We start from the raw sequence: 25,269 nt of genomic DNA, 5'->3' as shown, positions 1-25,269 counted from the left end.
AAATTTTACTAAAAGGGGAATAACTCAAAACCGGATATGGATTTTCCTCAACTAAAATATGCAACGACAACATCACGCGGCATGTTATCAGTCCTCAAAATGTCAAAACAATCGGTGAACAAACGAGCGAGATATTAAGGATCAAAGTTGGCGTCTAGAAGAAAAAAAAATAATAAGAAATTTGAAAAATTTTCAGAATAATAGTAAGGTTTTCCGCTGAGAGCGGAAAACCTTAATTAACTAAATTACTGTGAATGTACACAAGTACGTTAGCTAAAAGAAACAGCCAAATCGTCTCCTGTGAGACTTTGAGTTTGACATCCTGATGATCATTTCGTGCAGTCCATGATTTTTTCTAGGTCGCTGTAGTTTTGAACCAATCGATAAACAGGGCGTGTCAATTTTGGTCCTGTCAGTTTCTTGTCAGTTTCAGCCGCTGTAGATTTCGTCAAATCGATAAACGGGGCGTGTAGATTTCAGTCTGGCTGTTTCAATAGAGCTATGAATTAACTATAAGTTTCTGTAAGAAATAGAGGGAATAATACTTGGTAGATGTTAATATAATGGCTTTAAAGCGACGATACACAATTATGCCATACAAATTGACATCAGTATGAATCAAAATATAAGCATTGAATGCCTAACACGCGGTATTCAATTTATCTGCATCGTTTGGTGTGTTACAAGACCAACGACGTCCAAAAATAAGCATTCAATGCTTAAAGCAATATGAGCTGTATTATTTAGAATTTTATTTTGCTGCAAAAACCTGCTAGTATGATAAGTCTGCAAATAACTACAGCTCTTATGATAAATAAGACTTGAAAAAAAAACCATTAATGTTTGACCGAAGAAAGATTTTTCTTCTAAGGAATATATAGCAGATCAATTTTTGTACAGGACGACAATAATTCAATTTTTTTTAAATCAAGGCTTCTCAACAGCTTTTCCCACAAAAATAAGACAAACAGAAATTTATAAAACATGATATTTTTTTAGTAGAAAATAACATTATCGTATAAAAAAAAATTCATCATAAAAATTGCAGCTTATATTGCTTTAAATGTGTTTATCTTAACTCTCTTAAAAATCACATGACAGAGAGCGATATTGTTTCATATATTTTAATGACACTTGTGTCACCTCTATATCACACTATTTACAAAACTTCATGTACATGTATTGTTTTTCAATTCAATTGTTAGATCATCTTTGTAAGTGACAATACTCGTGATTAAAGTCTGCAAAACGACTGTAGTTGTCCGTTACATCATCTGGTTGTGTGCTATTTTCACGCAATGTGTTATATACACCCTCGCTTGGCTTTTCTGGTTCGATATTCAGTTGAACGGTTTCATACTCACTTGATGAACAAGGGGTGGGCGCTGTATTGGAACTTGGACTTGTTGTGGGTGGGCGTGGTCTTTCTGTCACCTCTAAAACAAAGTAGTTGGTGGTCGTTGGCGATATGCTGTCATCAACCGTCTCGGTGATTCTAGATTCTTGTATAACTGAGTACTCGTAATTATCTGGTAGCTGGAAAATGTATCCCAGATTTACATTACACTTTGACTGTAATGGAATGGTTCATAATTTATGTTCATGTATTAATGTGCGTCGTTCATTCCTAACAAAGAATTGTACCTACCTTTTTCACCGGTGCCAACCTTAATTTCCTGAAAAAAAGAGATATTTTGAAATGCTGGGAAGGATGTAATAAAGTTTAGATTACAAAAACTAAACAGTCTCACGGTGTTTTTGTCACAGAATGGTTAAAAACGCGTTGCTAAAGTTTCTTTTTTGTTGTTCTCATTCTTTTTATGGCAATGTTTTTGAGTGATTTAAACTTTAAATATAGACAATACATCAGCTATTTAGTTTTAAAGATTGAAAATTAAATTTACATTTGGCATTACCAAAAAGTAAAAAAGAGAGCACTTGAAACTCAGTATTGAGACTTACGCGATAGACAATTGGTTACAAGAAGTAATTTTGGAGTAAAAAAAAATTGCAGAAAGTAAGTTAATGTTTAATACACTCCATGTGCTGCGTATACCTGTAACGTCTATACATCAGTGCAGCGACCCCCAGGATAATTAGCAATGCTGAACACACAAGAATGATGAACAGTACCGAAGTGTTCTTGGGATCCGATGGGGTGGGGACTTCTGGAGGATCAGAAGAGGGAGGGGTCCCTGAATGGGTTGAAGACGCTGCTCGTATTCCTGTTGTGGTTGTACGCAGAGTTGTTTTTGGGCATGCATGAGGAGGACAATCTTTACAGAAATACTTATTTGTTAATAGAAATTAAGTCGTATGAGTAAAAGAATTTAAAGTCACTTTAGTCACTTTTGTGATAATTGCAAAGTGCCTCATAAGTTTATCAAAATACAAACGTATACAAATACAAACGTTGTATACAAACGTATACAAATACAAACGTTACAAATAGTAACGTTAAATAGATTGTACATGATCCAAAATAATGCTTTGATCTGCCACCCTAATCCAATTATTATTTTTATTCACGAATCATTATTTGTATTGAATATTGGAAAAAAACGAAACTTATCTTCTATGAATATGAAAGAATTTCGAAATTGTACCTATGATAAAATGTCATTGAAAGAGATATTTATATCTCTTCTTCACAGGTGTTCCTTTATTTATATTAATAATAATTCTGTATAAAATAAAAATATTTTTTTCATAATGCAAACTAGTAATCTTTATATTAAAATCTTGTGACTATTTATCATATCTAAAATTGACTCGACAACATCAACATCAAATAAATCAATGAACAAGAAATACAATGTATCTGGATATGAACATGTTTGTACCGATAATACTTACCATATATCACATAGATGTCGCCATAACAGCAACGGTCCTCATACAGAGTCTGCTTTGATTGGTTATTGTTGTAATAAACCGTATAAAGTTGTCTATCCTGTCTTGTGATACAAGAACCAAGATCAATTCTCGTGATGATGATGTCCTTTGGAGCCGTTATATATACAAATTTACAGCAGCTACGTCCAGAACATCTTATAAAATCGGATCTTTGCATAATTCACCTACTTAAAAGTATTTTTTTTAACTTAAAAAAACCCCAGTTCCTCATGAAAAAAAATCCTCATATCTACATATCTACATATTCTATCTAATAGATCAAACTTGCTACATATTGCATAATAAGCGCATACTTATTATAGCGATATGTCAAATGTATCCGTAGCTGTTCCAATAAAAGGGATATATTTAAAACATACTTATAGACATTTTTGTACATTTTAATAAAGTTTTGATTAGAACACTTTTTATAATAAGAAGGGCGAAATTGAGAGAGATCTGCAACTATCTTAAATCTTGCATAATAGATTCAAGCTTGCGTTTGAGCCGATTAGCTGAACATACGACATAATTAATCGTAATAACGAGATAATAAGTCGTAAAGACAACATAAACCAAGTCCAAAGGTAACTCGAACGGATGAGTTACTAAATCGTACTATTAATGTTCATATACTGCATTATCTTTCAAGGTACTTCAAGTTAACCTCTACCAACTGCATGACTCTTATAGATACGGTTTTTCTACATGATAATGGGTTGCTTTTAGTGATTATGTCAAATATGCCAAAACTTCCGTAAGCTAAATTATTTTCAAATAAATGTGTGTATGCCATTATTATTGTAGCAATTGTAGTTGTTCTAAAAAAAAAATCCTTAAAATATCTCACTATGTCACTCATCCTCGCAACATATGCCGACAGGAAACTTTCTGCTTGCAAAGACGTATGTCTTTATTTTTCAATTTTGTTCCCTTTATTTTAATTTTTATCATCAATTTCGTGGTGTTTTTTTTTTGTATATTCATTTATTGCATGATAGATACTGATTGATATATAGGCGATTGTATATGATGTAACAAAGTCATCGAACCGTGGTTCATTGTTATATCATTAAATTTAATTTTAGCTTTCTTTGCAAACAGAGACATATAGCTTATTCATTAATTGTTATACCCCTACGGCCAAGAGATAATAACCTTTTGATGAATATGTAAATAATTGTGTTACTATAAACATATCAAGTGCAAAAACAAGTTTTACGATAGTCTCTTCAGCTCTACACATGTGTAAATTATCATAAAAGTAACATAAGTTTTAATCCTACCCTTTTGTTGAAATAATTCTCACATTAAAGTGGCATCTGTCTTCTTAGATTAACAGGAGCTTGTCGCGGAAGGAAAAGAGATTTTTGCTATCACTATTTTTTATATTTTTTGACATCATACTCACACTTTAATGCATCAACATATAAGTAGTTTCATGACCGAGGACGGACCGTATATAGAGATTGCCGATGAAATAACTGCTACAGTATCAGAATGTGTCATCAAACGAAGAAAAATTTGTTTGTCTATGCTTGTGAGAGAGAGAGAAAGAGAGAGAGAGAGAGAGAGACACAGAGAGAGAGAGAGAGAGAGAGAGAGAGAGAGAGCTTAGGATTATTTTTACAACATATAATTTCCTTGAGGTAAGGAAAAGAGGTTGTACTAAAAGACATGGTAAAACATTCAAATTTTAATTCTGCTGGCTAATATCCATGAATCGGCATGCCGTAATATCGTACTCCTTACCAAATTATAAAATCTTTTATTTTTTTTACTTGTTTCTAGTTAAAAGAAGTGCATAAGCACGCATGAAGGCTTTATCCAGAATTATAAAATTAAAAATCGAATCTGTAAAGAATGTAATTATTATTTCTGTAACAGATTATGGTAAAACGGTGCATTTCTCTAGATCTGGCCTCGGGATCATGAAGCAATTTCAGACATGTCAAATTTTCAGTCAGTTATTAAATGATTATTTATCATTGAATGAGGATTATGATTTGTAATTAACATCGTTATATCTAATCACTTTTAATAGCATTTCAGTTTTGTCATTGTTTGCATAAATATTAATACAGTGTACAATTTTTGACTTCATAAACATGTACTTATCGTCTTTTGTACCAAGGTCCACCCATTCTGTTCATTTTTATTTGGAACGACAGGGTCACAAACCCGAACAAAATTCACTGTTACAGGGTGTACATAAATCATCGGTAATGCGTCATTCATTGCAATAAAAACAACCCAAGCTCTCAACACTTATCTGGATGAGTCATATTTATATACACCCTTGTAATAGATTTATCAAAAGCATGGTATATTTTCTATAATCCATTGCTTAAAACGGGCCCATTTTCATTTGTTTAAATGTCATCCTTTACAACGGAAATGCCGTATATATAGGGAAGTACTTTTAATTTATTATGTACACAATGTTTTAAATGTTATATTAAATGAGTAATACTATACAAGAATCATAAAATTCGTCTGCTCGGTTATTAGATAGGGACATGTCAAAATAAAGTAAATTTTCATTTCTCTATGGTTGAACTGCATTTATAATTATTTATTAGTATTTTATTTCAGGCAAGTCGCATGGGAGGGGAGGGGGCTGTGGAGTCTAGCCTCCCTCGTATTTTTTTTCTCATTTTTCTTCAACTTAAAGAGGTTCGCTCCGTAGGTTTTGGGTAGTCATTTTGGGTCACCTCTAACCGGAAAATTCTGCATCACGTATTAATTTATTCTAGTAGTATAAATCACAATTTTTGGTGGAAGGTTTTTAAGAAAAAGAAATGAACAATTTTCATAACTCCGTAGTTTTAGAGTACTGTTACTTTAGCTTCCTAATTTTCATTGCACAACAAATTACTAGATAGTTTGTGTATTACGATACATTCATGATGTTCTAAAAAAAAGTATATTAAAACAATATTTTGATATTTCTATCAATATATATATTTTGGCATATTTAGCTTATATTTCAAAGAAATTAAGAAAAAATAACTCCAATTTTGGCCTAAAATTAGCTTAGTTCATGCTATATCTCAAATATTTTGTTTTATTCTTAAATGAGACATTAAATGTATGTCTATTTGTATGCAAAGTTTTGTAAAGATGACATTACTATATTTTTTTTATTTGCATGATTACTCCAAAAAATTTTAACATTATGTACTGGCCTTTGAAGCCACCAGCAAAGCAAGAATATTTAAACTTTGACTTGTATTTACTTTTTAAGTCACTACATGTGTCCAACTTCATATTGTATTAAAATCATAACTAAATAATAGTTCAAACTATAAATATTTGTTTGATTTCTTCAAATTATCATTTTAATTGTTAGATTTTAGCAAAAATTTGAGAAAAGTTATCATTTCTTTTTTGGGTCCTATATTTTCAGAAAATGGCATGTGACATGGGTCACAAATAAAATAAATGAACATTTTTGGTACTCTTCTTTATATCCAAGTGGTTTTCGAATGATTGACATTACTATTATTTCAGGTGCCAACCTCCTTAAACAAACATTAAATTGAATATTATACAGAAGGTGATTCAAATGGGATCTTTAGACAGCCTATGGTACATGTACCCCACAACGCAGCTTTTCGGGTTCAGTATTTATTTGAACAGTTTCGTATTCACTTGATTGACAAGGAATTGAAGTTGAAGTTGAACTTAGGATTGTTGTGTACAAATTGTGTTCTTCTTGTGGATAGGATCCGTTTGTCGCCTGAATAACACTGTAGCTGTGTGTGGTGATTCGAGATTCTTCAATAACTAAGTAATCGCAATGGTCTGTAAACTGCAAGAAATATCCTAAAGTTACATTGTGTTTTTTAAACTTTTAACACGTTCCATGTCTTTCATTACAAATATACTTACCTCTTCCACCGGTGCCGACCTTGATTTCCTTGAAAAAAGATATTGATTAAAAATGAATAAATTTGTACTGTTAACAATTGGTTAACATTTCTAATAAGTTTTACTGGACCACGTGCCATAATGATAAGATGATAAAAAAATTTACTGTTAACATTTCTAATCCTATTTACTGAACCGCGTACCACAGTATAATTAGATGATTAGCTTTTTTACCTCATAGAAGGATACTCAAGAGTGGATGTTGGTGGTCTCTTTTAAAATCATTTGTTAAACAAACTAAATATATCAGCTCTCTACCATAATTAAAAGTTACTATTTGACATTTTCAAATAGCTTAAGAGAGAGAACTGAAACTTAAGCAATGTTGCCTGATGTTTATTTTGCAGCCAATAATTTATTATTGCACGCAATGTGTGACGTGTACCTGAAGCGTCTATACAGCAGTGCGCAGACTCCCAGGAGTATTAGCAATGCTAAACTCACAAAAATGATGACCAGTACAAAAGTGTTCTTGGGATCCGAGAGAATGGAAACTTCTGGAGGACCAGTGGAGAGAGGAGTTTTGGTGTATGGAAAAATCGCAATGACGGGATGGGTCCCTGAGGGGGTTGAAGACGCGGCTCGTATTCCTGTTCTGGTTGTTGGTAGAGTTGTTCTTGGGCATGCATGGGGAAGACAATCTTTATAGAAATATTTTGTATGAATAAAAAATCAGTATTATAAAAACAAAACAAAAAAATTTTAATGTCATGTTAAAAAAAATTAAAGTCACTTAAGTCCATTTGTGACAAACTGCAAGTTGTTTCCGTCCGATATTTTGCCATCCCTATATAGACTTTTTTTTCAATTATAAACTTTTTAGAAACGACAAATCAAATCCCTTAACTAAACCAATATTTTTATCCGTACGTGATGATGTATGATAGTAACTCTTTCAGCCTTTATTAATCTTCCCTTTTTTATATTCAATTCAGCTCCAGATCTATATCTTAGCATATATTTTTTATTAAATTGCATTATAAGCAATATAACTGCTATGCGCCTCCTAAGTTTATTATGCTACAAACATGACACTAACGTTTAATTAATTGTACAAGATCCAAAATAATGTTTCAATATGCCACCCTAACCCAAATCTATACTAATAAATTCAGGCATTTTGCAAATAAAATACAAAATGCCTGCACCAGAGTACTTTTGGTATTTCAACACATATGTGATGATGTCCGTAAGGTATAATTGAATTATAACTAATAAGTTGTTATTGTGAAAAATAATTAAAAAACCTACTTTCATTTTCGATAAACAAGCCCGAAATAGCAAAAACAGGCACGTAGCATCGTTTTTGAAAGTGGGGGGCCAGACTGATCCAAAATATTTTGACAAGCCAAAAAAAAAGAAAAGAAAAAAAAGGAAATTTTAAGTATCCCAAAATCTTCAAAATCCTAATCCGTGGGGGGGGGGGGGGGGGGGGGGGGGGGGGGGGGGCTGGCGAACTATATAACTTTAATTTCACTCCTCATTTCCTTATTTTCATACCAATTTTTTTCGTACTCCCAAAAAAGTGGGGGGGCCAACTCCATGATCATTCCATTTTTAACATGTAAATTTAAAAAAAATTGGTTGCTGCGAGAAAAAGTGGGGGGGCCAGGCCCCCCCTGGCCCCCCCTGATGCTACGTGCCTGAAAAATGAGAGTAAGGTGGTGAACACGCTTTGGCGGATCCAAGTCATGGATAGTCGCAATCAAAATGTACTTCTGCATAGAAGTTAAGATTTGACTAATCAACGAAAAGTGTAGGGCGAGTATATCTTGCATCGCGGGCAGATACCTTGGATCAGACTTCGATTTAAAAAAGGTAATAAAATGGAACAATTAAATGCGATTTTAGTATAATGGAAAGAACATTCCAGAACGGGGTGCCCAGAAACGAGTTGACTAATTGACATCATGGCGGAGAGTGTAGGGCGATTTAACCATCGGGCAGATACTTTGAATTTGACAACTTTGGTTTAAAATATTCATGCAGATGGATAATAATGGATAACCTAGCGTGCTTTAATTTCATACTTTTTTAACAACGACAGCTTAGACAATAATTTGTAAGCATTACCAGTTATCGGCTAAACTGAGAGTTCGGGTTATAATAGCACGTGACTATCCGAGATATTTTAATATTCAGTCGTCTGTTTCGAATAAAGAAAAGTTATAAGCTTGCTTGAAAATTTTCTTGAATATAATTTAACCATGAGCTTGAACGGTCATTGTTTACCGCTGATTTACATCTTTGCACTTTCATCAGTGGGGGAAGTGACGTGAAAAGTTAAAACTAGAATATGACCTCTTTGTGACATGTTATTATATACATTTTTCGATTTGACATAATATCAATACATATATTAAACATGTAGAAACAAAAGGAATTCATCAGTTAACTCTGAGAGATTCAAAGCGCAGTTAAACGCCTGATTGCACAATATTGTGTATTGAAAAGTCTTCGATTTTGTGTATTACCGTATGATAACAAACGAAAAATTTTATGAGTTTTGTTTATGTAACATAACCCTTAGCTACTACATTTAGTCTGACCAAAAAAGGGGCATATTAATTTAAATTACATTATGCAGAAAATCAAATCAACATGTACAGGGATTTTATTATGTTATATTCGCAAAGCCGATAACTGCTAGATCTACAGTAAATCGTAAAACATGGTAAATTCGGAGCGTGCTAAAAAGCACAAAAACAACATGTTTTGGGTAATTAATAATAATTTAAATGATGGATAAACAAGGAAATCACCATTGAAAGTATGTCAACAATTATCCCAAAATATCAAGAAATAACGAAATACGAAAGCAGAACGTTAAATTTTAGCCGATAACTGGCACAGAGCCAGTATGGTTAAAATGGTCATTAGAATAAATATTCATATCTCCTTTTTTCTCAAGTGTACCTTTATGATGATTATAATATTTACGTATTAAATGAAAATGTTTGATTCATCATGCAAACTAGTAATCACTCAAATCTTGTGATCATTTATCATCTCTAAAATTGACTCGACAACATCAAATAAATCAATGAACAAGAAATACAATGTATCTGGATATTAACATGTTTGTACCGATAATACTATAGCACTGAATGATTTATTTTTGACGTCGTCGTGTCAATAAATGTCGTCAGGTTAGCAAACAAATTGAATAGCGCGCGTTAGCGCGTTATGATAATTTGTCTGCTCACCTGACGGCAGTTATTGACACGACGACGTCAGAAATAAATCATTTAATGCGTATATTTACATTCCCTTACTGAAGAAATCAATTGTTTACTTAAATAAATCGATATAAAGTGCAGATCACGGAGGGAGTGAATAAGTAACAGCAAGAACAGCTGTTTTGTAAAACCGGTTTATCCTGATTTTCACATAGACTGTTGAGATGAGATCGACGAGCATGAAAATATAATCCATGATAAATAACTCTTGAAATGTTGCTTTTAACAATAAAGTCAACTTTTTTGTTGAATAATTATAAAACATTGTGTTTTGACAACATTCATGAGATACATTTTTTAACTGATAACATAGAATTCACTGTTTGAGAACTACTTATGTAAATTACTCGTAAATTCATACGCAGTGAATAGGTGTTGCATTTAGAGGCATTTAAACATCACGGAATTTAATGGAAAAACACAGTAGAATGTAAATATATACCATATATCACATAGATGTCACCGGAACAGCAACGTTCCTCATACAGAGTCTGCTTTGATTGGTTATTGTTGTAATAAACCGTATAAAGTTGTCTATCCTGTATTGTGGGGCAAGAACCAAGATCAATTCTCGTGATGTTGATGTCTTTTGGAGCCGTTATATATACAAGTTTACAGCAGCTAGGTACAGAACATCTTATAAAATCGGATCTTTGCATAATTCACCTACATAAATGTATTTAAAAGTGACAAGTGAAAAATTAAAAAGAAACATGCAATTGAATAATTTATCCCATCTATATATCTTTGTTATTTAACTTGTATTTCACAGTGCGCTATTGAGCTTATGAGATTTATAACAATAAAAAATGAGAGAAATTGAGAGAGCGGCCTCTGCTATGAGGAAAGCGTCCGCTACTACTTTTACTTAGTCGTCCGTAGGGATAATGTGTTTTGCGTATGAGATAATAAGTTGGACATACGACATGATAAGTCAAGACAATATAAACTCAGTCGTAGATAAGTCTAATGGACGAGTTACCAAGCTGTACAATTAAGGTACATGCACTTTATTATCAAGTTACTTCAAATTAACCTCTACCACTATCAACTGCAATCGCATGACTCCAATACTCACTGTTTGTGAACCGGAGTAATCGTCCAATAAATGGTTGTAATGTGAAAATGTTGCACATATATATATATATATATATATATATATATATATATATATATATATATATATATATATATATATATATATATGCTTAAACTTCCGTACGCTTAATTATTATAAATAAAAGCTGTTGTGTCATTATTTTTGTAGCTGTTCTAAAAAAAACTTAAAATATTTCATTAAATCATTCATCCTCGCAACCTTTGACACTTCGATACAGGCACGTAGCATCGTTTTTGAAAGTTGAGGGGGGGGGGGGGGCAGCCTCATCCAAAAATTATTGACAAGCAAAAAAAAGGGGGGAAGCTTTCCAAAATCCGTCGGGGGGAGGGGGAAGGGGGTATACTTTTCATTGTTCATTTCCTTAATTTCAATACAATTTTTACATGGTCACAGAAAACTCCATTTTATTCAATTTTTTGCTGCGCAAAAAAGTGCCCCCCCCCCGGCCACCCCTGATGCTACGTGCCTGCGATAAGAAACTCTTTGCATTTTTATTGATAGTTATATATTGCGCCACCCCCACCCCCCCCCCCCCCCGTTTTCAGTTAAAAATATTCAGTTAAAAAGTATGTACAAGACACCTCGGCCCAAAGAAACTTTCGTTAGCATTTTAAATTATAAACAGTGGCAGGTAATTACTGTATCTATTCATTTATGTCGTTAATAATATGCAGCTTCATTAATTTTCATCTCGTGTGTGTAGTTAATATTATGCAGCTTCATTAATTTTTATTTCGTATGAACGGTTTTTATATTTAGTGCTACTTAAAAAGTACTTATATTAATTTACGGTTCACTTTACACAGTAGCTAGTTGACCACAATTGCGTAACTACGGTTTGTGTCTTGATTCAATTTAGCTAAATGTCATGTTGCAATTTTTGAATTTACAACATGACATGAATATAGAAGTTCATTGTTTCTCTGGCGATTTTGTAAATCTGATATGGGATAGTTACTATTGAAAGGATATATATGGTCTTCGGTGGTTATCGTCTCATAATTAACTGCTCCTAATTAAACCCCCATTGACACCCGTTACACGCGTTTGAGACTCCAAAGGAGTGTGTTGCATCCTCTTGTTTGTTTATCTATTAACACTTAATTGTCGTCATTTTCATAATTTAACTTTCTTGTTTGCTTAACAATTAGCACTAAATGGTCTCGTATTTTCTAATAATTCCACTTCTTTTACAAGTATTTGATATGTAATTAATATATATATATATATATATATATATATATATATATATATATATATATATATATATATATATATATATATATATATATATATATATATATATTTATATATATATATATATAACACAAGTTCTTGCATCTTACTAGGTATTTACCATTAAAATGGAAAAAATATAAAAAAAAAATAAAAATAAAAACCAAAAAAAAAAAAAATTCTTACAACAGTTAAATAATTTTTTACTTACAAATTATATTATATATCATATAATTTATATTGAATAAAATAAAAATAAAACAATAAAACATGAAAATCATTAAAATTTTATTTTAATTCTGCCTGAGCCGATAGTCTTTTGCTTGAGCCGGGGTGTCTCAAAATTTTGGCCGACCTGTCTTGGCCGAGAAGTCCTGGGGCCGAGGTGTCCTGGGGCCGAGGTGTCTTTGGGCCGAGGTGTCTGACATTCAACAGAAGTATCGTATCTCTAGTTGATGGCATGCTCGTTATTTGTGCAATAATATTTATGTACAAGTATTTTGGTTTTGTCATGATACATGAATTTACCGGTAGTTGAAAACTAACAGTAAGAAATGCTAAATATCATAGGAAATGTCTGTTGAACAGAATCATTTAGATTATAACGTGGGCCGAATGATGTTTATTTCTACACAGAACATGGACGAATAAGACGATGTAAATGTTGATTTGTTTAGTCTCTACACTAGTATATGTTTTCAGAACCTCTTAAAAGTAATAACGCAAAAGCACCTTTAAGATATATCCCACTCTTCACGCCTTGATTTCATTGCACAAATTTTCATTATATTTGAAGGGGGATGTGTGGCCATACATTTGAGGATAAGAATGTACTTGAACTGGCTTGTTTCAGCCTGAAACTGGCAAAAAATGTTGCTTAAAGATAAAAAAGTCCTACATGGCACTTTTAAAAAAAAATTGCATACAAAAACAGAACAATGCCTTTTAAATCAATCAGAACAAGCTGTCGAACTGTGCAGCTACAGACTTATTTTGAAGATTTAAATCATTGGTGTCCTCTCTACAACCATAGGAAATTTTTACATTGTACAAGATGGCTGCACATCCCTCTTAAATGAATAAGTTTTTATTTATTTAATCATCACAGAAAGATTGTTATTTCATTTTATTTTTATTCTCTCACATGGTTCGTGTGGATCTCATTATGTACATTATTATAAGAAGCTAGCATTTCAGAGAAAAAATACATAGCTTTACCAGTGATAGCGCAAGAATTTGCTGTGATCGGATTCTCCATTTCTACCTGTTTTACTCATAATTTAGTGAAATGGTTTTGACTTCCTGTGGTATAAGCATGGCTGGGTTAGATTTACTTTCTGATCAAGGTTTTCGTATAGATGGAAGGCGCTCGCATGAATTGCGAAAAATTCAATGTAAACTTGGAGTTTTTAGCCAGGCTGATGGTTCTGCATACGTAGAACAGGGGACTACAAAGGTGTTAGCAGCAGATTACGGGCCACACGAGGTGCGTTTAACAGTTTAATATTCAAATGTCAATATTGACAGTGTATTTACTCAAGCACTGAACATTTATGATACATTTTTCTTATTATTTAACCAATTAAATTGAAAAAGATGAAATCCTATAAACATGAGAAGAAATTATATTTTGAAAAAACCTGCCTTAAAAAATCCGAATATTATTATAGTTACTGTAATATACATGTACAGTACCGATCAAACCCAACCTTACACCAGAGTAACCCCCAACTAAACCCTGGGTTTACTTTTGGGGTTTACTCTGGTTCAGCTTTTCGAAATTTTGTGTCCATTCGGGGTTTACTTTGGGTTTACTCAGGAATTGCTTTTGGGGTCAACTGTACGCACTTAAGTGTGAAGCAGACCCGTCTTTTATCTTACCATCTTACTGCCTGCAATTCTTGCCCCTTGTATAGTCTGAATAAACATAGAGCCTTTGCTTTCAGGGGTATACTTCTGATCGGGGTTTACCAGTGTTTGAAATAATCGTCCGCCTGACCGCCCGAGACTCATATCTTTTGGCACGGACGAACAGATTTGTTTTACGAGCGCCCGACTGGACGTGGATATTTTTTTAACCAAGTTTATATACATATAATAACGGAATAGGAGTTTTGAGAATCTTTAACTGATTCTTGTCACACTATCACTTTTCTTGAATCTTCATTTAAAAAGTCAAAACAAGCATTTAATGCACATAGACAATACTTGACATGTGAGCATGGCGATGTAAAAATCCCCAGTCATGCTATGGAATAATGCAGGGTAATCTCAGCATGATTCATCAAGATCAAGACTGAAAATATTTGACATACGTCTCCAAATCTCAGATCAGTGCGACACTTATGGATTCAGTACAATTTGCTCAAACTTTGGCCGTTTGTTAAAATAGAAGTATGCTGAATTAAATCAACTTTTTACTTTGAACATTGTTTTAATTCCCTACATGTAGCTATCAACAGAAAATGTTAGTTTCCTATCGTTAAATGATTTAAATCCCACAAAATATGAACTTGTTTATATTAAATTTATTTCAACAATCAGGGATTCGGAAGAAATGAAACAGTGCTGGTTCTATACTCAATATATACCACTGTATAAGGTTCTGGACATCCATTTATTATTGCGATTACATATATAATAAATAGATAACAGATAAATAAATGAATGCTCTGAAATGAAATATAACAATAGTAAGTGATATGTATAAAATACATTATGGACACAGTTATATTTAACTCTTATTAAAGGGCAATAGCTCTTATATGTAATTATATATGTAATTACACATTTTATCCATACAGGTCATAAAAATGCTTTACAGCTATATATGAGATGTCTTTAAATTTGACATACGTTATAATAATAATGATAAAACATAATCCATACCATTCATATTGGAATGGGCAGTCCTACGCCCTATGAGTGTGCACTTTGCTATTATAGCTTACACAGCAGAGACAGACACTACAAATTACATATATATTTCCATAAGTAATACTAAAATACAGATTACTTTAAAATAAGGTTTTCACTAGTATTACCTCTAGTTCTTGAAGCTCAATATACTTTGATAAATATTCTTTCACTAAAAAATCACTCTTACTAAATAATTAGATTTGCTAAGTTACAGGATATATGTACCATTAACTAAATATTAGCACTTCTGTTATGGTTAGAAATAATTAATGTTAGCTTACCTATATAAGATGAAGTAAAGTCTATATGTTTCAAAGGTCTTTCTAAGTCGTAAATATTAAGTCTTGTCTCCTTAGCTTTAATATGAAGAATGACTTAAAACACAAAGAACTTCTGGAGGGAAATCCACAGACCAATGAAACCCAACTATACAAACTTAAAAACCAATAGATTCTCTCTGTAAAAACACCTTTTGATTGGCCATATAAGGACCATATATCCTAAGGGCCTTAATTAACTTAAGCCAGGTAAACCTAGGTGTTCTACCTGGGCGATTTAATATAGAACTGCATGTATTGCTAAAATATATTATATCTTAACTATTTAATATCAAAACTGTAATTAGATTTATCAATATAATAATTAATAAATCTCATACTATTACATTCTCCCCCTCCTTTTAAAATGATGTCCGCATCATTTCAAAAAGAAACTTTTTCAAATATAATTCCTTCCGTTGTACCTATCTGAAAATAATAAACTGGAATATAAAACATGTATTTACAATTAAAAAATTTAGTCATCAGACAGCAACTTTAGCCATTTGGAGGAAGTTTCTTTATCCAATTTGCTGGCTTTGTAAGCTATCTGTGAAAAAAATAAAGCCCTATCTCTCCACTTACTGGACTGAATTTGGTTACAAATATAACTATTCATCCATTCAGGCTTAGTCCTCGTTCGGGTTGATTGTCTTACTGGTGTTCTTTCTGGAATTTCATCAGATTCATCTTCTTGGTCTCTAACATCATTATCAGGATCATCTACAATCTGTAAAGGAATAACAACATCATTATTGTTATTTACATGTGTACTAACTTCTGGGTCATCAGTATCCGTCGACTGATTGAGATCGTCCTCTCGCGACCCTTCCTCGAAGTTCTGGACACTATCCTGATCGTCATCAGTGACAGTGCCAGCTTCACTGCTCCTCCCATCATCTAACACATCAGACTCATCTTCTACTACAGGGGGTTGTCCTGCAAAATAAAGAAAATCATTCTCTTCATCAGACTCATCTGTGTTGTGTTGATTAGGGGGTTCTTCAGCTTCTACTTTCTGATCTCTGACTGTCCGCAGTTTCTTGGTTCTGGGAGCTGGCACGGGAGAAGTTAACTTCGTCCCAATCGGCAGTAGTAGATTCCTATGAAGGACTCTGATCCTCCCCTGACCATCTTCTCTACGGACCTTAAATACTGGTATTTCTTTATTAGGCTGCTTCAGGATGATATATGGATGATCTTCCCATCGATCCTGAATTTTGTGTTTTCCATCAAAACTCACCACTTTGACCAGAACTCTATCACCCTCTACTAAGGTAACTCCTCGGACTCTGGTGTCATAGTGACAATTCTGTCTGGCTTGAGAGTTCTTGGTAGCAGTTTCTGCCAGTTTATATGCTTCTTGTAGATTCTGTTTTAAAATTTTCTCTATAAACTGGCATAGAGTTTGACTGTTCATTCCTACTGATACAAAAAACTAAATCAACTGGAAGGTTAGGCTCTCTACCAAACATTAAAAAGTAAGGTGAAAATCCAGTAGAGCCATGGGCTGTACAGTTGTATGCATGAACTAGAGGATAGATGTAATTTCACCAGTTGTGCTTCTGCTCTGGATCTAGAGTGCCTAACATGGCAATAAGAGTTCTATTAAAACGCTCTGTAATTCCATTGCCCATTGGATGGTACGGTGTAGTCCTTGATTTTGAAATTCCAGTGATTTTACTATGTTCTGTGATGATCTTGCTGCAGATGTTTGCTCCTTGGTCGGAATGAAGTCTTTGCGGGAGGCCATAGTGAACTACAAAATGATTGAAAATAGCATCCACTGTCGTCTTGGCAGTCTGATTCTTCGTTGACACTGCAACCGCATATTTGGTAAAGTGATCTGTAAGAACTAAAATGTTCTGAATGTTCGCTTTGGATGGTTCCAAGGTCATGAAATCCATACACACCATCTCTAGTGGTTGGGTGGTGGTGACACTCACAAGTTCAGCCCTCTAGTTGTTGGGTGTCTTGAACTTGATACATCAGTCACATCCACTGTGTTATATCTGCATGCATCTTCGGCCAGTAGAATTCCTCTCTGACTTAGGAAGAAGCCCTGTCGCGGCCAGGATGACCCTTGTTATTATGCAGATACTGTAAGACAAGATGACTAACCTCTCGAGGTATGACATACTGATACTTGTCTTCAGGCGTCTTGATCTGTCGAACAAGGAGGTCATCTTTGATCCCTAGTCTCTTAAAGTTCTGGTGTAGTATGGCTTCGTACTCATTCCTAGCTGTATTTAGACTCGGTTTTTCACCATCTCTGATGAGTTGTGTCACTGATGATATAACCTCATCTTCCACTTGCAACTTCTTCAAGTCAATGTGTCTTCCATCTAGATTAGGGAAAGTTGTCTGTAGTTGCTGACAGCTGGCTGGAGATGCTGGAAGAGTAGTAATGTACGGCTGCTTCTGCTTCTCTCCTATGGCCGTGATGGCTCTAATGGCATCTGCATATAATGTTTCTCTGTCAGTCTTACCTGGCAACCTAGACAATAGATCGGCATCAGTATTCATCTTACCTGGCTTATACGTGATGCTGAAATTGTAAGATAATAACGAAGCAATCTATCAATGACCGGTAGCATCCAGCTTAGCAGTGGTGAGCACATACGTCAGAGGGTTGTTATCCGTAAATACAGCAAACTTGGCTCCGGTCAGATAGTCTGAAAACGTTTCAGTGACTGACCACTTTAAGGCTAAAGAAAAATGATGACATCATCTTGGTAGATAAAACAGGACTTAAGATGTAAATGTCCCAGGCATTCTTCTTGAAGTCGCTGATAAGTAGCTGGTGCCTTTACAAGTCCGAAGGGCATCTTGTTGAATTCAAAGAACCCCAGAGGCCCACTTACCGTATTGTAGGTCTTGATTTGTGATTAAGCGGTCAAGCTTCAACAATAATGAGGTCATCTGAGAAGTGCGACACATGAGTATCCTCTCCGTGTACAGATGATTTCGGATATGTTACTCTTAAAGGAAAGGATGCCACGTCATAATGACAAATGCTATTTTCAGAAAAGATTATACTGAATAACGACACCTACACTAACAAAGATAGTATGTTATCTAAATTATATTGCTGTTTAAAAAACATTTCCAAAACTGTTATAGAGGCTCTGTTAATGTTTTAAATGCAAACCTGAATTAATCGTAGCCTTTGATTATTTTTACATCGGTTGTTGGTGTCTTCTTTATACACTTTTGCTGCGTTCTTTGCGTTAATTAGTCCTTGATCGAACGAAGTCTGAACAGTACAATATCTAATGCATATGATAATTGGAAACCAGGTTAATCACTGTCAAGGATACATAGACCTTAAAGCTTTACCTTATCAGGTCATTCTTAAAAAAAGTTTTCATGTGCTGTAAATTTCCATCGAATATTCCAATGTAAACTGTATTTTTGTGAAATATTAGTATTTATTTACATCTACCAGGTATTATTTCGTCTATTTCTTGCGGAAAGTTTTTCCGCAATGTCGCTTCCTTCATATCCCAAATGAATCACCAAAGAAAACATTTTATTGTTTGAATAATGTGCCCGCTAGATACTACCGTTTTATGATTTTTATATTACCCGTCTTTGGGTCAGTGAATGCAGTTTTATTGTTTTTCTTTGGATTTTATTAAACGTGGTTCTGGAAATGGAGAAAATGTTAGAATGACGCAAAACGTTCTTTTTAACAACAAAATGGTTTTTTTGGTGGTTCATGCCGCAAAAGAAAGTAGCAAAATTGTTACATACTTCACGTAAATGGGTTATGTATTTTTTTCCTGCACGCTTTACCTTTGTAAATGGTATGAATCACCAAAAAGCATATTATTTTATTTTGTTTGTTTCTATTTACATCTTTCTTAAAATTCTTCGTAAAGTAGGCAGAGGTGACTAAATTATTGTTTACGTACAACAATGCGTTAGATAAAATAAACAGCCGTATAAGAAATTTGAGTCCGACATCATCAGGATTATTTGGTGCAGTCCGTATATATACTGCAAGTTTAAACCGATCGACAAACTGGTAAAAACTAGATCGAGTATAGTTTAACCCTCTCATGTTCAATAGAGTTATCAATCACAATCGATCGGTTTCCTAAGAAATAGAGGTAGGTATATAGAATAACAATGTAAATTAGTAAATCGGTACATCGTTAGCTACGAGTATGTAAATCAACGAAATACTAAACGGCGTTACTACACTTGCAAAGAAATGACGTTGTTCTTGCCATTGCAACGGCAATAATTATTTTTGAGCAAAATCCGTACAGTTTGATGAAAATATTAAACTGGAAATTGACGGGTTATTAATTTTAAAACAATTACATTTGAATACAATGACGAAAACAGATAACCACTGAATGTTGGATGGAAAGAATTAGTAATGTCATTGAATGTTTCTATTTGTGGACAAAAAACTAGATGTCAAGTAGTTGAGAGTCATTTTAATAACGATACAGACTGCTTTTAAACCTGACAGCAAAGATTCTTACTGATCAAATGGTATAAAACGTCATAAATTGCTGAAATAGATACTTCATAAAACAATATGTACATTCAGTGTGTACTTCCCCTTATGATTGCATATATCAATTTTCTTTGAATACACTTAATGCGAATTCATGCGCACAAATATAAACGTCATCACGCGTATTGAGTATATGCATCATTGTTAGATTAAATGAAACGTTCAAACTTACATAATAATTTAATATGTCCTAATTTAAATCAAAGTACTGAAGTACTGAAAGCCGGGCTCTTTTGATGTGTCTTTATGCATATTGTGTAGTAAAAACTGAAAAAATCTCTCTCTCTCTCTCTCTCTCTCTCTCTCTCTCTCTCTCTTTCTCTCTCTCTCTCTCTCTCTCTCATGCTTTTAATGTCGGCAAAGCGTCAAAGAGCGATAAAATTTTGTAAGCGGCTATAAACAAAAATAAGTCTGTCTAGTAGAAAAAAATTCAACAGTTGCTGCATTGAATTTTGAACAAGCGTTATAAATTCAATCCCCATTTCTTCAATGCGCAGCAAAGTAGTTCATGGAAATTCATACCCATTTTATGTATCCAAAATACATAGTCTTGTTTTTAAAACACGTAATTAATAAGACAACTAAAAAGATAGACAATTCTCTCGAAATCAAAAATAAAACAAACAAACAAAACCCAACACTTTTGACAAAACGTGGCTCTTTGTGTAGCTATTTGGTATAGCGGAAGATTTTTAATTAATTTGTTTTTTGTTTATTTTGAAGTAGTGCTATTTATAGTAACATTGGCGATTTGCCTGCCTACAGCAAGGACTCTGCTTTCAGCAGAGCCCGGCTAAATCTATTCGTCAATGAAAAAAAAATTGCGATGGTTGGGGCACCATATTTTTAGTGGCGGAAGCAAACAAAATCAATTGTGAATATGGCTGTTCCATGAATGTTTTATAACTCTCTCTATGCACATATATAATGGCTTTAAAGCAAAGATACACAATTATTCTATACAAATAGACATCAGCATAAATATAAGTATAAGCATTGAATATGCCAAACGCGCAGTATTGAATTTGTCTGCACCGTTTGATGTGGTACAGAACCAACGACGTCCAAAAATAAGCAATCAATGCTTAATGTGTTTTTCTTGACTCTTAAAAATCACATGACAGAGAGCGATATTGTGTCATATATTTTAATGACACTCGTGTCACCTCTATATCACACTGTTTAAAAACTTCATGTACTTTTTCTAAATTCAATTATTAGATCATCTGTGTAAGTGACAATACTCTTGATTAAAGCCTGCAAAACGACTGTAGTTGTCCGTTACATCATCTGGTAATATGCTATGTTCACGCAATGTGTTATATACACCCTCGCTTGGTTTTTCTGGTTCGTTATTCAGTTGTGTCACCTCTATATAACACTGTTTACAAAACTTCATGTACTGATTTTCAATTCAACTGTTAGATCATCTTTGTAAGTGACAATACTCTTGATTAAAATCTGCAAAACGACTGTAGTTGTCCGTTACATCATCTGGTTGTGTGCTATGTTCACGCAATGTGTTATATACACCCTCGCTTGGCTTTTCTGGTTCGTTATTCAGTTGAACGGTTTCATATTCACTTGATGAACAAGGAGTGGGCGCTGTATTGGAACTCAGACTTGTTGTGGGTGGGCGTGGTCCTTCTGTCACCTCTAAAACAAAGTAGTTGGTGGTCGTGGGCGATATGCTGTCATCAATCGTCTCGGTGATTCTAGATTCTACTATAAATGAGTATTCGTAATGATCTGGTAGCTGGAAAATACATCCCTGATTTACATTACACTTGTAAAAGAATTGTTCATTATTTATTTATATGTAAAAGAATTGTTCGTTATTTATTTGCATATATTTATCTCGTTCATCACAAAAAATGAAACTACCTTTTTCACCTTTGCCAACCTTAATTTCCTGTTAAAAAAAAAATGAAGTGAGTCTCAACTTGGAAAGATGTACTTTAGTTTTTTGACAAAGACTATACAGTCTTACTGTGTTCTGTGTCACAGAATGACTAGATCATGTAGAAAACGTTTTGCTAAAGTCTCTATGTTGTCATTTTTGGGGAATCTTTTAGTAATTAAAACTTTAAATGAATGACATTGTAACTGCTATTCAGCTTTCATAGATTTTACTAAACTTATATTTGGCGTTACCTAAAAGTATAAAAGATCGCGAGCAAGCACTTAAAACTCTGGTGAGGCTTGCGCAATAGACTATTGGTTACAAGTAGTATTTGGAGAGTGAAAATAATTTTGCAGGCAACAAGTTAACCTTTAATGCACTCATGTGCTGCGATTACCTGTAACGTCTATACAGCAGTGCAGCAGCCCCCAGGATAATTAGCAATGCTAAACAAACAAGAATGGTGACCAGTACCGAACTGTTCTTGGGATCTGAGGGGATGGAAACTTCTGGAGGACCGGTGGAGGGAGGAGTTTTGGTGTATGGAAAAATCGCAATGACGGGATGGGTCCCTGAAGGCGTTGAAGATGTGCCTCGTATTTCTGTTCCAGTTGTTTGCAGAGCTGTTCTTGGGCTTGCATGGGGAAGAAAATCTTTACAGAAATATTTATTTGTTAATAGAAAAGCAGTATTATGAATAAAAAAAATTTAGTCACTTTAGTCATTTTTGTGACAAATTGCAAGTTGTTTCCGTACAATATTCCTTCATCCGTAAGTAAACTTTTTTTTCAAGAATTAAACTTTTTAGAAACGACCGTTTCAATCCCTCAACTCAATCAATATTTTTATCTGTACGTAACGATAGTAACTTAGTAAGCCATTATTACCCTTCCGATTTTATCTCCAATTCAGCTCCACATCCCTACCTAAACATATATTTTTATTATTGCATTATAAGATATTTTTTTATATTGCAAAGTGCCTCATAAATTTATCAAAATACAAACAACTAAGTAACGTTGACTGAATTGTACACGATCCAAAATAGTGCTTAGATCTGCCACCCTAATCTAATTATTTTTTTATTCATGAATCATTCATTGTAATGAATATTGGAAAAAAAAAAAACGAAACTTACCTTCTATGAATATGAACGAATTTCGAAATTGTACTTTTTATGATAATAATAATTCTGCATCAAATTAAAAAAATCGATTCGTAGTGCAAACTAGTCATCATTATTTTTCAAATCTATTATTTATCATATCTGAAATTGACTCTATAAAACTTCAAAGATATCAATGTACGAGAAATACAATGTACAATGTATCTGGATATGAACATGTTTGTACCGATAATACTTACCATAATACACATAGATGTCACCGTAACAACAACGGTCCTCATACAGAGTCTGCTTTGATTGGTTATTGTTGTAATAAACCGTATAAAGCTGTTTATCCTGTCTTATGGGGCAAGAACCAAGATCAATTCTCGTGATGTTGATGTCCTTTGGAGCCGTTATATGTACAAATTTACAGCAGTTAGGTTGAGAACATCTTATAAAATCGGATCTTTGCATAATTCACCTACATAAATGTATTTTTAAAAAAAAACTTTAAAAAACAGTTCTTCATGAAATGGTTCCTCATATCTACATATCTATTCTATCTAACAGATCAAACATGCTACATAATCCATAATAAGCGCATACTTATTATAGCGATATGTCAAATGTATCCGTAGCTGTTCCAAGAAAAAAGTGATATATTTAATACATATACTTATGGACATTTTTGTACATTTTTAAAAAGTGTTGATTAAAACACTTTTTATGATAAGAAGAGCGAAATTAAGAGAGATCTGCAACTATTTTAAATCTTGCATAATAGATTCAAGCATGCGTTTGTGCCGATTAGCTGAACATACGACATAATTAATCGTAATAACGAGATAATAAGTCGTAAAGACAACATAAACCAAGTCCAAAGGTAAGTCGAACGGATGAGTTACTAAATCGTACTATTAATGTTCATATACTGCATTATCTTTCAAGGTACTTCAAGTTAACCTCTACCAATCGCATGACTCTTATAGATACGGTTTTCCTACACGATAATAGGTTGCTTTTAGTGATTATGTCAAATTTGCCAAAACTTCCGTAAGCTAAATTATTTTCAAATAAATGTGTTCATGCCATTATTATTGTAGCAATTGTAGTTGTTCTAAAAAAAAATCCCCTTAAAATATCTCATTGTATCACTCATCCTCGCAACCTATGCCGACAGGAAACTCTCTGCTTGCAAAGACGTATGTCTTTATTTTTCAATTTTGTTCCCTTTATTTGAATTTTTATCATCAATTTCGTGGGGTTGTTTTTTGCATATTCATTTACTGCATGATAGATACTGATTGATATATAGGCGATTGTATATGATGTAACAAAGTCATTTAACCGTTGTTCATTGTTATATCATTAAATTTAATTTTAGCTTTCTTTGCAAACAGAGACATATAGCTTATTCATTAATTGTTATACCCCTACGGCCAAGAGCTAACCTTTTGATAAATATGTATATAATTATTTGTGTTACTATAAACATATCAAGTGCAAAAACAAGTTTTACGATAGTCTCTTCAGCTCTACACATGTGTAAATTATCATAAAAGTAACATAAATAAGTTTTAATCCTACCCTTTTGCTGAAATAATCCTCACATTGAAGTGGTTTCTGTCTTCTTAGATTAGCAGGAGCTTGTCGCGGAAGGAAAAGAAATATTTGTTATCACTTTTATTATATTTTTTGACATCATACTCACACTTTAAGTGGATGCATCAACATATAAGTAGTTTCATGACTGAGAACAGACCGTATATAGAGATTGTCGATGAAATTAACTGCTACAGTATCAGAATGTGTCATCTGACGAAGAAACATTTGTTTGTCTATGCTGAGAGAGAGAGAGAGAGAGAGAGAGAGAGAGAGAGAGAGAGAGAGAGAGAGAGAGAGAGAGAGAGAGAGAGATGTTGGATTATTTTTACAACATATAAATCTCCCAAGGTAAAGAAAAAGGGCTGTGTTTAAAAATATACATGTAGTAAAAAATTTTAATTCTGCTGGCTAATTTGTTGACCACCCAGCCTTTTTAACATAATGAAAGTTCATGAATCGG

The 25,269-nt window shown here is 33.5% G+C and overlaps 2 protein-coding genes and 1 long non-coding RNA gene across 5 annotated transcripts; 1 reads left to right on the top strand and 2 right to left on the bottom strand.

The window, feature by feature from the left end:
- Window positions 1–1,106: 1,106 nt before the first annotated feature.
- LOC105331036 (uncharacterized) lies at window positions 1,107–5,749 on the bottom strand. 2 transcript variants are annotated; one of them, XM_066080250.1, is made up of 6 exons: window positions 5,010–5,749; window positions 4,182–4,240; window positions 2,857–3,080; window positions 2,057–2,276; window positions 1,649–1,676; window positions 1,107–1,572 (listed from the first exon to the last, which is right to left on the bottom strand). In XM_066080250.1, exons 3-6 carry the CDS (start codon window positions 3,071–3,073, stop codon window positions 1,207–1,209), a joined length of 831 nt encoding a protein of 276 aa, XP_065936322.1. In that variant the 5' UTR covers window positions 3,074–3,080; window positions 4,182–4,240; window positions 5,010–5,749; the 3' UTR covers window positions 1,107–1,206. The 2 variants fall into 2 exon arrangements, with proteins under 2 accessions (XP_065936322.1, XP_065936323.1); XM_066080251.1 differs by having other exon boundaries at window positions 1,107–1,536; window positions 4,182–5,745.
- On the top strand, window positions 1,177–21,586 carry LOC136274082 (uncharacterized). The gene is made up of 2 exons (XR_010712372.1): window positions 1,177–1,230; window positions 21,554–21,586. It is a non-coding gene; the product is annotated as an uncharacterized lncRNA (long non-coding RNA).
- LOC136274080 (uncharacterized) lies at window positions 20,261–25,265 on the bottom strand. 2 transcript variants are annotated; one of them, XM_066080245.1, is made up of 5 exons: window positions 24,792–25,265; window positions 23,462–23,685; window positions 22,494–22,749; window positions 22,078–22,105; window positions 20,261–21,964 (listed from the first exon to the last, which is right to left on the bottom strand). In XM_066080245.1, exons 2-5 carry the CDS (start codon window positions 23,676–23,678, stop codon window positions 21,620–21,622), a joined length of 846 nt encoding a protein of 281 aa, XP_065936317.1. In that variant the 5' UTR covers window positions 23,679–23,685; window positions 24,792–25,265; the 3' UTR covers window positions 20,261–21,619. The 2 variants fall into 2 exon arrangements, with proteins under 2 accessions (XP_065936317.1, XP_065936318.1); XM_066080246.1 differs by having other exon boundaries at window positions 20,261–21,949.
- Window positions 25,266–25,269: the final 4 nt, after the last annotated feature.

This window comes from Magallana gigas, chromosome 3 (genome assembly GCF_963853765.1).
Source record: "Magallana gigas chromosome 3, xbMagGiga1.1, whole genome shotgun sequence".
In the NCBI taxonomy this organism is placed as follows: domain Eukaryota; kingdom Metazoa; phylum Mollusca; class Bivalvia; order Ostreida; family Ostreidae; genus Magallana; species Magallana gigas.
This window is presented reverse-complemented; position numbering and strand designations above follow the sequence as displayed.